We start from the raw sequence: 13,217 nt of genomic DNA, 5'->3' as shown, positions 1-13,217 counted from the left end.
AGGCAGGCCACGCAGGGCAAGCGTCCTCCGTCTGTTCTAAGTACCTAACAGCCTCCCTGTCCTCCCCCAGCCCCCCTCCCATAAAGACACTCACAGAACCTCACAGGGCTCCCTAGAGTGCAAAAATCACTATTCTAGGATATATAAACGTCGTACTTTAATATCCTAATTTAATTTTAAATTTATTAGGAAAGTGAAAGTTGCTCAGTCCTGTCCAACTCCTTGTGACCCCATGGACTGTATAGTCCATGGAATTCTCCAGGCCAGAATACTGGAATGGGTAGCCTTTCCCTTCTCCAGGGGATCTTCCCAACCCAGGGATCAAACCCAGGTCTCCTGCATTGCAGGCAGATTCTTTATCAGCTGAGCCACAAGGGAAGCCTAATTATGAAAGTGAAAGTACCCTTAATTAATCTCTTCTACTCAAGCTGCTTTTATTCTAGAAAACTACTTTGAAATTTCACAGGGATTTGTCTAAGAGATGGAAAATTGGAAAAGAGGTGAAAACTAAAGAGCTTAAAGGAACGTTTGTATGTATGAAAAAAATTTTCTGTCAACTGTCTTGAGTGGTGTAAAGGGTCCTGTGTTGGCCGCTAGGTGGCACCCTAATCCCGGACGCCTTAATTACTCTTCAGGGGAGAGACAGGAGGTGGTTAGGAAACCGCAGTGTGGTGAGTGCCTCAGGCTGGAGTTCTTAGCTTGGGAATCTATGGGTCAACTGGTTCCATATATAACTTCTTACTTGAGATTAGAAGTCAGTCTTAATTCTATAAATTACAAGACAGAACAAGTTCTACACCCACCCCCTGCAGACCCATAGCCAGACATGTAACATGACTGAGAAATGAAGTTGTGCTATTTTTTAAGCCACTGGGACTTTAGGATGTTTGTTACAATAACATTATCTAGAATGATGTGACCGATAACACCTTTAAATGGTAGTGTGAGGTTAGGGAAAAAAATGTGCCAGCTAATGCAACTGAAAAGCAAATTAGCTCTTTTTAGTAATTACAGAACTCAAGCAACTAGGTCTTAATATGTCCTGGTGGTTTTCTAAAACTTGTATCAGTTTCAGAGGTGCCTGTGTTTAATCTACCAAAATGCTCACATGAGAAACAAAACCAAAATAAAGGGTGCCTGAAAATGGTTTTGTTTGCAAAACAAACACAATTGTGTATGCTTTAAAAGGTTCACAAGATGGCTTCAGGGAAAGCACTGGAAAAAGGGGCATTAGTACAAATATTAATACAATTTACTATGACTTTGAACGTGTCATGCCTTGAACAGAGGTTTGAGGGGTCAGAGTCCAAGTCAGGCAGTATGCTGTTCCCACCTTGCCCAACTGTCCTTCCTGCAGAAACAAATTATCAATAACTGATCAGGCTTCGAGGATCCCATGTAGCCTCCTTCTCTTTGGAAACCTGTCTCTGATCCATGCAGATCTTTCTTTCTTGTCTCTAAAATGCCAGCTCATTCTTGATAGCTAACCTCATACTATCCTGTTTTGCTACTTGACCACTACATATACAAATATATTGCCTCCAAAACAGCCTGAGGACAAGTGCATGTCCTCCATTTCTGCACACCCACTCAGCAACCAGCATCACTTAATTCAACCAAATGTGAGAACGCACTTGACAGCTTGGGGAAGATCTTCTGCCTGCTCTAACATATGTTGAAGTGAACAAAAACAAAAGCCAAGAAAACAAATGAAAAATTCACCATGAATGAAAACATCCAAAAAGAAAATGATTTAGAGAAAGCTGAAAATAAAGACCATGGATATATGCTGCTGCTGCTGCTGCTAAGTCGCTTCAGTTGTGTCTGACTCTGTGCAACCCCAGAGATGGCAGCCCATATATGCTACTATAAAATAAAAATTTTTTAAAAGACCATGATAACCTGATTTCTCAAAAGTTGAATTCTGTGTCCATCACATAAAAAAAAAAATTCTACAGCAAAATTAGAGGGTAATTAATCAGATCACAAAAGGACTCACATCTCAAGGTATTGGGTAAAAAGTTTATTTGGATTTTTCTGTTAAGATGATAGGATTCTTCAGGTAAGAATACTGGAATGGGTAGCCATTCCCTTCTCCTGGGGATCTTCCCCAGCCAGGGGTCAAACCTGGGTCTCCCCCATTGCAGGCAGATTCTTTACCATCTGAGCCCACCAGGGAAGCCCTAAGATGTTATAGAGAAACCCAAACAAAATTTTTGGCCAACCCAGTATCTCAAACTAGAAATTTTTCAATAGAGAAGACTGCTTGATTTATAAGATTACAGTCCACAGAAGAATTTTCATGAATTCGAATCTATCACCTTGATAACAAAACCATTTTCAACTAACTCCCACTTTCCCTGATGGGGGTAAGAAGGGAATCTGACCTTATTTTTCACTAAACAAGATGATGAAGGCCAAGTTGTTGGATGTATAAAATCATGACATCAAAAAACTAAAAGACTCCTTTGAATAATGACTCCACTAAAACGGTTCCCTTTACATCCCAGGACACTGTATATGGCAGGTGTCAGTCTTGCTTCTTGCTCATTCTCAACAAGGCCCCCTAAATGCCAGGCCTAGAGATGATCACTAGGGTACAAATGGGCAGGCAGTACCTGTCCTGAGATGCTCGCAGCCCGCCCAGGGTCTCTGGGACAGAACTGAGCCCTAGGTGGCTCTGGAGGTCACGAGCCTTAGCAAAAGCCACCTGGAGGGTCCTGGAAAGGCACAGTGGTTCAGCCGTTCAGGTCCTGAACAGGAAACAACGTCTCAGCCCTTCCTCCCACGTGCCACAGGGCACCTCCAATATATTACCCCAAACTGAGCTTTCAGTTTCCTTCCCCAAATCTTACTTCTCCCATGAAGCTCTGAGTGTGGTTAATGTCACTATGTCCATCTTCACTGGTTCACATCCACTTCCCCTTTCATTTTTCCTTCTATGTCCTCCAGGAGCTAATAAGTCACCGGGTCAGGCTGAGGGTTTCTCAGATGGTTCTGGAACCATTCTCATCACTGGCACCACTGCCAAGGCCCTTGTGGAACCTGAATGTCTTGTTGGGCTGTGGCAGCAGTGGCTGGGCTGGTTTCACTCGGTTATCCTTGGCACAGTCCCTGGCACATAGCAGGTGTTTAATCAGTGCTAAACTGGGAACCCAGTGGTTGGAAACTTCATTCTCAGGGTGCCCGTAATAGAACCAGGAAGTAGGACCCAAGGAAAGACAGTGCCTTGGAGAACCAGGCTTGAATGCTGACACCACCATCTTTCTGTGCTTCCTCTTTCTCATTTATTCTTGAGCCTCCAAAAATCAGAAGCCCTTATACCTGAAGCCAATCACAGGTGCTGGCACTGAGACAATGAGCTGCAATAAATACTGTGTATACCTGACTGGATTCCCCAGGAGGTGCCAGCCTCCACAACAACAGGTCTGGGGAATCCAGATCAACCTCCAGCCGGGTGAATGGCGGAGGAGGGGGCGTCCCCGTGGACAGAGCCTGGGGTTCTACTGCCTAGTTCAAGTCCTGCTCCTCCCTGCCTCTCCTGGCACTCACCACTCCACACTGCCCCAAACTAGCCTACCAAAGAGGTGACCATGACTTGGATCTTTTGGCAGGCCACGCCCACCCAGCAGCAGATTCACTGGTCAAAAGTACAGACACTAAGTCTACACTGGTACAAGTAATAGCTATGGCACCCCACTCCAGTACTCTTGCCTGGGAAATCCCATGGATCGAGGAGCCTGGTGGGCTGCAGTCCATGGGGTCTCAAAGAGTCAGACACGACTGAGCGACTTCACTTTCACTTTTCATTTTCCTGCATTGGAGAAGGAAATGGCAACCCACTCCAGTGTTCTTGCCTGGAGATTCCCAGGGACGGTGGAGCCTGGTGGGCTGCTGTCCATGGGGTCGTACAGAGTTGGACACGACTGAAGCGACTTAGCAGCAGCAGCAGCAGGAAGCCAAGAAGCCGAATAAATGCTGATCTATGGTTTTATCTGCCCAAATCAATACTAAAAATAATTCAGGGGAAGGAGGAATATATTTATTTTAAGAAAAAACTACAGATTAAGAAATAATTCAACCCTCATTGGGCTGGGCATTACTGTATTTCCAGGTACCAGAAAGAAAATTATGGGGGATAATATGAAGAAAAGACAGAAATGTCATTCATATTACCAAGGTATTTACAAAGGTAATACAAAGTATCTTAAAACAGGGAAACACTTAAGGGGAAAGGAAAGAAAGGGAACTTGGACAGGCAGATAGAAAACACAGTCTAGACGTAAACTCAATAACCCCATAGTCACAGCTCTCCCCGCCACTACCTCCACCTCCATCCCTTCACCTCCCATTGTTAAATGACATCAACAGGAGACAGAGGGAAGAAGCAGGAAGCTAAAAACAGTGGCAGAATTTAGAGCACATTTCTTTGTAAAATCAGGAAGAGTGGAGCCTAGCAAATTCTGAACCAAGACCTGTATGCCCTCCATGCTGAGGGAGGAAGCATTCATACTGTACAACCCAGGCTACTGCTGACAGAACAGCAGGCGTCCTGACAGAAGGTCGAAAGGACGGTACACCCACACAACCTGTGCCCTACATCAATCAGACACATGGCTCTAAGGACAAGAAGGGTTAACACATGTCACAGCCTCCAAGGTCAACTCGAACGGATGGGCTCGGTGTTCAGGTGTGAAGAGTTAACATGTATAAATACTATATACGTTTGTGGCTCAGCTAGCTATTAAGGAATGAAAGGCTCAAATTTCCAAGTATCTGCAGCATTCCCCTATGTGAGTGGAAGCTCCAAGTAAGTCTGCAGGGTGGGGACTAGTGTACGTACAAACACGTGCTGGACCTCCCCCACCGCCTCCTTCCATGCTCACACTGCCACCAGGACTTCTGTCCACGACTACATTCTCAGCAGCTGTAACAGCACCTGACCCACACAGACGCTCCTTTGTTAAACAAATGAATCCTTATTCTGCCTGGGAAACCTACAATCCAAGTCAGACTCCTAAAATTTGGAATTAAGAGTAAAAAGAGTAAAATTAAGAGTAAAAAAAACACAGAATCTTCTACAAATAAAAAGCTGTCTTCACGATAGCATATGTGACAGAATGGAGAACCTTTTTGCTTCATTTGGGTTTTTTGGTTTATTTTTTGGCCATGCCACTCGGTTTATCGAATCTTAGTTCCCCAACCAGGGCTTGAACCTGCACCCTCAACAGTAAAAGCAGAGTCCTAACTACTGGACCACCAGGGAACTCCCCCTCTCTGCTTCTTGTTGTCAGCTATACTATTAATATAACGGAAGGGGCTGCCAAGAAGAGGCATACGTTAAACGGGATGTGCTATACTAGTTGCTCTATTTTCTAAGCTCTTACCAGTTTTATTTTAGAAGAAAGATTTTCTGGCAGTTTTGCTTTTAGTTGATTTGTTTCCTTGAATGTCGGTGGAAATCCACTCAGGAAAGCCAAATCTTGCATTAGCACTAGCCCAGGGACTTCCTTATCTGTTGTCTAAAATAAGAACAGGAAAAACACAGCTCACTTTCCACATTATAAGGCTGGTGAAAACTTACAGCTGAGAAAACTAGGAAAGATCTATTATTGCATCACACAAACTTCAAAACAAGAATGGTATGATTATTTAAATCAATACTAGTACTGGAAAGCTAGGCTTAGAGGAAAAGTAAACATTAAAAAGCCTCTCAAAGTAAAACAGCTTGATTTCTCACACTTTTATTCTGATGGATTGCAAAAACACAGCTAATTTGAAGTAACATACCAAATAGCCCCTCCAAACTGTCTGTCTGCTGTTTCCTTTAAACATTCCAGCCTGGGCATCTTCAACTACAACAGAGAATACAATAAACAAGCATGATTTTAGTGAATACTTAACCATGATGTCTGGCAGGACACTGTACAAGGCATTTTGAGAGCTGCCAAATTCTCCAGTGGCCACGTATGGATGTGGGAGTTGGACCATAAAGAAAGCTGAGCGCTGAAGAATTGATGCTTTTGAACTGTGGTGCTGGAGAAGACTCTTGAGAGTCCCTTGGACTGCAAGGATATCCAACCAGTCCATTCTGAAGGAGATCAGCCCTGGGATTTCTTTGGAAGGAATGATGCTGAAGCTGAAACTCCAATACTTTGGCCACCTGATGTGAAGAGCTGACTCATTTGAAAAGACCCTGATGCTGGGAAAGATTGAGGGCAGGAAGAGAAGGGGCTGACAGAGAATGGGATGACTGGATGGCATCACCGACTCGATGGACATGAGTTTGAATAAGCTCCGGGAGTTGGTGATGGACAGGGCAGTGTGCTGCAGTCCATGGGGTCACAAAGAGTCGGACACGACTGAGCAACTGAACTGAAACCAGTATAACACATGGTCTCAAAGAAAAGGTAGTTGGGGGAGACAAAATTAACCCATTCAATAAAAGGGGAGCTACTGTAACCCACTATAATTCTGCAGTACTGAAGGAGAGGCTCCTGTGTGCAGAGGAAACAGAAATGAAAGATTGACAGGAATCACAGAGGTAGGACCAAACATCAAACATCGACGTTTCATTTAAAAAATAAAATTGTTTGACCAGAGTAAAACATTTGGGAGTGGTGGGTATGCGGAAAAGAGAGCAACCAGAAGGGGCCCTTGAAAGCCAAGCCAGTGGCATTTATTGATAGATGGATGGTGGGGAGCCACTGTAGGTCCTGGGGATTCCCCCAGAGTCACAGTGAACTCCTGTGATTTATCAGGTAATGTGATTAGAGCAAATTAAGTCAGGGGTAGGGAGGATGATAGGAGAAGGCAATGGCACCCCACTCCAGTACTCTTGCCTGGAAAATCCCATGAATGGAGGAGCCTGGTGGGCTGCAGTCCCTGGGGTCGCTAAGAGTCGGACACGACTGAGCGACTTCACTTTCACTTTTCACTTTCACAGATTGGAGAAGGAAATGGCAACCCACTCCAGTGTTCTTGCTTGGAGGTTCCCAGGGATGGGGGAGCCTGGTGGGCTGCTGTCTATGGGGTCGCACAGAGTCAGACACGACTGAAGCGACTTAGCAGCAGCAGCAGCAGCAGGGAGGGTGACAGGCTTCCCAGGTGATGCAGTGGTAAAGGATCCGCCTGCTAACACAGGAGACCTGGGTTCAATCCCTGGGTCGGGACAATCCCTGGAATAGGAAATGACAACCCATTCCAGTATTCTTGCCTTGGAAATCCCCCGGACAGAGGAGCCTGGCAGGCTACAGTCCGTGAGGTCGCCAAGAGTCATACATGACTGAGCAACTAAGCATGTACAAGCAAGGAAAGTGATGACGCGTGCCTAGCAGGAGACAGGTGTCAAGTGATGGGGACAGATGAAATCAGCAAACCTGCTGACATTTGGGGATCTTGGAAAACAGAAGAGATCAGAAGGCTGTAATTCTCATTCTCAAAACAGACAGAGAAAGCAGGGTCTACAGATTATACCCTGCAAGATGGATGTCAACCCTGGGCAAGAGTCTCAAATGTACCATAAAAATATAGTTGGTAAGTACTGGAGAAAGTCTTCACAATATACTGTCTATCTTTAATGGAAGCACTGAGTGCTAACAGCATGAGTTCATTATGGATAAATTCATCAGATACACACCTCACTCTGTCCCCATCTGTCTCTCCCCGTTGATAAGGTGGATTCTATATTGGTAGATCATTTCATGGCAAACACACAGAGGAAAAGTGGAAACAGTGACAGATTTTATTTTCTTTGGCTCCAAAATCACCGCGGATGGTGACTGCAGCCATGAAATTAAAAGACGCTTGCTCTTTGGAAGGAAAGCTATGACAAATCTAGACAGCGTATTAAAAAGTAGAGATATCACTTTGCTGACAAAGGTCTATATAGTCAAAGCTATGGTTTTTCCAGTAGTCATGTATGGATATGAGCTTTGAATCATAAAAAAGGCTGACCACCACAGAATTGATGCTTTCAAATTGTGGTGCTGGAGAAGACTCTTGAGAGTCCCTTGGATTGCAAGGAGATAAAACCAGTCAATCCTAAAAGAAATCAACCCTGAATATTCACTGGAAGGACTCATACTGAAACTGAAGCGTTGGCCACATGATGCAAAGAGCTGACTCACTGGAAAAGACCCTGATGCTGGGAAAGATTGAAGGCAGGAGGAGAAGAGGGCGACAGAGGATGAGATGGTTGGATGGCATCACTGACTCAATGGACATGAGTTCGAGCAACCTCCGGGAGTTGATGATGGACAGGGAAGCCTGGTGTGCTGCAGTCCATGGGGTCACAAAGACTCAAACATGACTTAGCAACTGAACAACAATACTGGTCGATCAGACAATTAGAAGAGTTTGTATTTGTTCATAATCTCAGGAAGGCAGCTAAACAACACCTCATGTCATCTTTATGGGTCTAAAAGAGACTAGATCTCAAGTTAGGCAGATTATAACCAATTCTGACCAGAGAGTATAAAATTATAAAAGCTGCAGTCAACCCAGAGAGGGGTTTTGGAGGTCTGCTATAGGTTCTGTCTTGTTCAACAATCCATCAAGGTTTTGGAAGATACAGAAGTGATGCTTGTGAAATGCGTGGGCTTACAGGAAGCCAGCAGAGAAGCTGTTACCTTGGTAACAGACCAAGGGTTCTCCAAAGTCCTTGACTGTTTTGAGCCATCAGTCAAATCTAGCAAAATAAAGTCTCCTACAAATAAAGGTAAGATCTTTAACTGGGCAACAAAACAAAACCAAGTATAAATTAAAAGGAATCTTTGAAGAAAAATCAAAATAAAAAAATTAAATAAAATGGGTATTTGAGTTAGTAAATGTAAGTTTTTAAAAAAGACTTAGAGGAGTTTTAGTTGACAGTGAGTTCAGGATGAGTCAGTAATGCTAAGGCCATACTGAATTTCCTCCTAACGTTGTGCTTCTAAGCAGGAGAGGGCTTAGAATAAGAAGGGTGATATTCCCCAACACCAACCCATCAGGAAACCCTATTGAGTTGGCCTTCAAAATGTCCAGACTCGAACCACTTCTCACCACCACACTAATCCAAGCCCCTTTCCTTCTTACCTCAATTATTACAACCTTTGCCCCTCCTCAGTCTATTCCCACTATAGCAGCCAGACTGATTCTTCTGGAACATAAGTCAGATCACAAAACCCTTCAATGATTGATTCCTCAACACACTCTGATTTAAAAGCAAAAGCCTGTCATGGCTAACCTCAGCCTGTACCATTTGGTGCCTGTTACTTCTCTGGGCTCATCTCTTGCTCTCTCCTCCTTGTTCACTCTATCCTAGCCAAACTGGCCTCCCTGCTCTTCTTTGAACATGTCAAACAGACTCCTGCCTCAGGGGCTTTCCACTGGCTATTCCACTTACCTTGTATATAGGGAATATATGGAGAAGCACTGCTTGCCCACATACTCATGTGGCAGGCTCTCTCACCTCCTTCAGATTTTCATTAAAAATCACCTTCTCGGGGAAACTGCCCTACCCTCCTCCCCCAATTTCCCCTGTTCTATTTCTCTCTACAGCATTCATCTACAAACTATAGGATTTAACCTGTATGCTGTATCAGTTGTCTGATCCCTGTGCCAAGATGTAAATTTGATGAGGGCAGAGATTTCTGTCCATCTGTTCACTTCTGCATCTGGCATATAATATGCACTTGATAAACAGTGAAGAAATAGTCCTGATCTCTTTGAAGACTGAACCACACTGGAATAATGTTCAACTCCAGCTGAAACACTTTAAAGGTAATAGAAACTAAAGTTCCTTCTGAGAGGAGCAAACTAGGGTGCAGTCAAGTACCTAAGAGACAGCTAAAGGAAGAAGAGGAAATGTTACACAGGACAGGGAAGCTCCATAGGATCCCAAGGGTACAAACTGAACCAGTGTGAGAAAGCTATAAGGAAGCCCTTTGTAGTTCCTCATAAAAATCAATGTAGTCCAGAGGCAGAATCAATTGTCACCGGAGGAAATTCATTTCCTAAACATCAAAGGAGATAAGCTTGACTGGAAAACCCATTTTGCTGAGGAGATGCGGGTCTTGGCTGCAGGGCTGGACTGTGTGACTGTTGAAGTCCTGTCCAATCGGCAGTCAAGGACACAACAGAAGTGGTAGGGTGATCAGGAGAGGGCAGAAATGACACATTTCAGAAGGAAAAAAAAAAACAAAAACCAACAGATCTCAATGATAAACTGGAAAGAGGTTAAATGAGATTATCTTTAAAATGCCAAACATGGCTAAAATTTCTTAATCTAGATCAGGGTTTGGCAGTCCATGGTCCAAAATCTAGCCACTACTGGATTCAGCATGGCCCCAATCTAAAAACAATGTTAACATTTTTAAATGGCTAAATGTTTATACAAATACCTACATGATATCTGGCATTTTGCCTCTTAGCCCACAAAGCCTAAACTATTTACTACCTGGTCCTTTATGAAACAATTCTGCTATCCGTGATCTAGATACCTAAGCATGATAAAAGAGTGAGTTTGTGGCCTACTAAAAATGGAAGCTACATGAAGGTAGGAATGTGCCCTTTTTTCCTCTGCTGTTTGCCTAAAACAACAACCAAGTCAGAGCAGTGGCTCAACAAATATTTACTAAATGAGTCAATGTGATAAGCAGGACAGTCAAATAAAAACCCAAGTGGAAATTAAAAACCAGTGTTTAAGAGACTATTACTTACTATGAATCTTATCTATATCACACTTTACAATCCTTTCTTTTGGCCACATATGGGATCTGAGTTCCCTGACCAGTGATCAAACCCACACCCCCTGCATTAGAAGTGTGGAGTCTTAACCACTGGACTGCCAGGGAAACCCCAAACTTTACAATCTTTTACATCTTTGACATGTCATAAAATGAGTAGAGGAAAACCCAAGATTCTCTCCATAGACTTTATAACTGAGTTATAATTGCTAACATAATATCATTCCTTTTTCTCTTCCAGTGAAGTGTTATCAGTGAATGGCCAATATCCACTGGATCACTGAAAAAGCAAGCAAGGTACAAAAAAATATCTACTTCTGCTTTATTGACTACGCCAAAGCCTTTAATTGTGTGGATCACAACAAACTGTGGAAAATTCTTAAAGAGATAGGAATACCAGATCACCTGACCTGCCTCCTGAGAAATCTGTATGCGGGTCAAGAAGCAAGTTAGAACTGGATATGGAACAACAGACCAGTTCCAGATTGGGAAAGGAGTATGTCAAGACTGCAAATTGTCACCCTGTTTATTTAACTTATATGCAGAGTACATCATGCGAAATGCCGGGCTGGATAAAGCACAAGCTAGAATCAAGATTGCTGAGAGAAATATCAATAACCTCAGATATGCAGATGACACCACCCTTATGGCAAAAAGCAATGAACTAAAGAGCCTTCTGATGAAAGTGAAAGAGGAAAGTGAAAAAGGTGGCTTAAAACTCAATATTAGGAAAACTAAGATTATGGCATCCAGTCCAATCACTTCATGGCAAACAAATGGGGAAAAAATAGAAACAGTGAGAGACTGTATTTTCTTGGGCTCCAAAATCACTGCAGGTGGTGACTGCAGCCATGAAATTAAAAGACGCTTGTTCATTGGAAGGAAAGCCATGATCAACCTAGACAGCATATTAAAAAGCAGAGACATGACTTTGCCAACAAAGGTCCATCTAGTCAAAGCTATGGTTTTTCCAGTAGTCATGGATGGATGTGAGAGTTGGACTATAAAAAAAGCTGTGTGCTGAAGAATTGATGCTTTTAAACTGTGATGTTGGAGAAGACTCTTGAGAGTCCCTTGGACTGCAAGGAGATCCAACCAGTCCATCTTAAAGGAAATCAGTCCTGAATATTCATTGGAAGGACTGATGCTGAAGCTGAAACTCCAATACTTTGGCCACCTGATGTGAAGAACTGACTCACTGGAAAAGACCCTGATGCTGGGAAAGACTGAAGGCAGGAGGAGAAGGGGCCGACAGAGGATGAGATGGTTGGATGGCATCACTGACTTGATGGACATGAGTTTGAGTATGCTCTGGGAGTTGGTGATGGACAGGGAAGCCTGGGGTGCTACAGTCCATGGGGTCACAAAGAGTTGGACATAACTGAATTGAACTGAAGGCTAAACTCAGCCAAACAATAAATCATTAACTTGTTAAATTTGTCAAAAATTATCCTTTTACTTTCCCTATATATTTAAAAATATAGCATGAATTTAAAAAATAAGTTTCTATACAAAATAGTTCAGAAACAGGTTGGTAATGTGAAGGGGGAGATGTCTGCACTTGGACCTTTCAAATCACAAATAATAAGTCCCAGGAAATGAGCACTATGTTAGACACTGTTCAGTACACAAACTGGTGAGGAGGTTTCTGCTCTGAAGAAATTAGATGAGAACCCCATAAACTCCTATGCAGTCAAAAACTAAGTTGTGAGTTAGATTACAGGTACTACAGGGATACAGAAAAATAAAATCATTGTGAATGTACTAGTCCAGGATCCTCATGGAGACAGAACTGGAGATGGGGCTGGAAAGAACAGGAGATAGCGGGAATTCCCTGGTGGTCCAGTGGTTAGGGCTCTGTGCTTTCAGTGCCGAGGGCCAGGGTTCGATCCCTGGTCAGGGAACTAAGATCCCACAAGCCATATGGCACAGCCAAACACACACACACACACAAAGAACAGGAGATGGGCTGGGAGAGGAAAAAGAAAGGGACAGGCAACCCCATATCTGTGTGTGAAGACGCTGACAGTTGTGAGGAGATGCAAGGAGGGCTGGGAAGCAAGGGATGACGGGCAGGACCAAGGCAATTAAACCTTGATCTGGATCACCAGCAAGAGGGTTTGTATCCATGTAAAAAACAAACACATACTACTATTATTCTCTCCAAAGAGAGAGCAACTATAAACAGATTGGAAAATGCTGATTTTATCAGTTATGTGCTGGACAGATCTGAGAAGAACTTTAGAGGTAGACAGAGCAGACGGGACTCTATTATTGGAACTGAGTGAAGAAATTTGGTAGGGTGTAGAGGAAATCTGATTAAGTATGAAAGATAAGATTCTTGCAAAAAAAAGCAGTTCATAGGATGCGGCTGATTACTGATTAGAGGAAGAACAGGTCAAAGATAGTTCCAAAGATTTAAGCTGGGAGGTACAACCTTGAAAGAATGAGAACTTGAGAACAGAAATGTAAAAGGAATGAGACAGCTTT

General features: G+C 43.3%; 1 protein-coding gene across 5 annotated transcripts in view; it reads right to left on the bottom strand.

Annotated features, from left to right (window-relative positions):
- GNPTAB (N-acetylglucosamine-1-phosphate transferase subunits alpha and beta) overlaps positions 1-13,217 on the bottom strand; it is an 85,777-nt gene that overhangs the window by 24,346 nt on the left and 48,214 nt on the right. For all 5 annotated transcript variants that reach the window (XM_055575479.1, XM_055575484.1, XM_055575505.1 and 2 more), the window contains exons 6-7: positions 5,791-5,855; positions 5,388-5,522 (exon numbers count right to left, since the gene is read on the bottom strand). In XM_055575479.1, coding sequence (XP_055431454.1) covers positions 5,388-5,522; positions 5,791-5,855 — 200 coding nt within the window. The remainder of the gene's footprint in view (positions 1-5,387; positions 5,523-5,790; positions 5,856-13,217) is intronic.

Source organism: Bubalus kerabau, chromosome 1 (assembly GCF_029407905.1).
Source record: "Bubalus kerabau isolate K-KA32 ecotype Philippines breed swamp buffalo chromosome 1, PCC_UOA_SB_1v2, whole genome shotgun sequence".
In the NCBI taxonomy this organism is placed as follows: Eukaryota; Metazoa; Chordata; class Mammalia; order Artiodactyla; family Bovidae; genus Bubalus; species Bubalus kerabau.
This window is presented reverse-complemented; position numbering and strand designations above follow the sequence as displayed.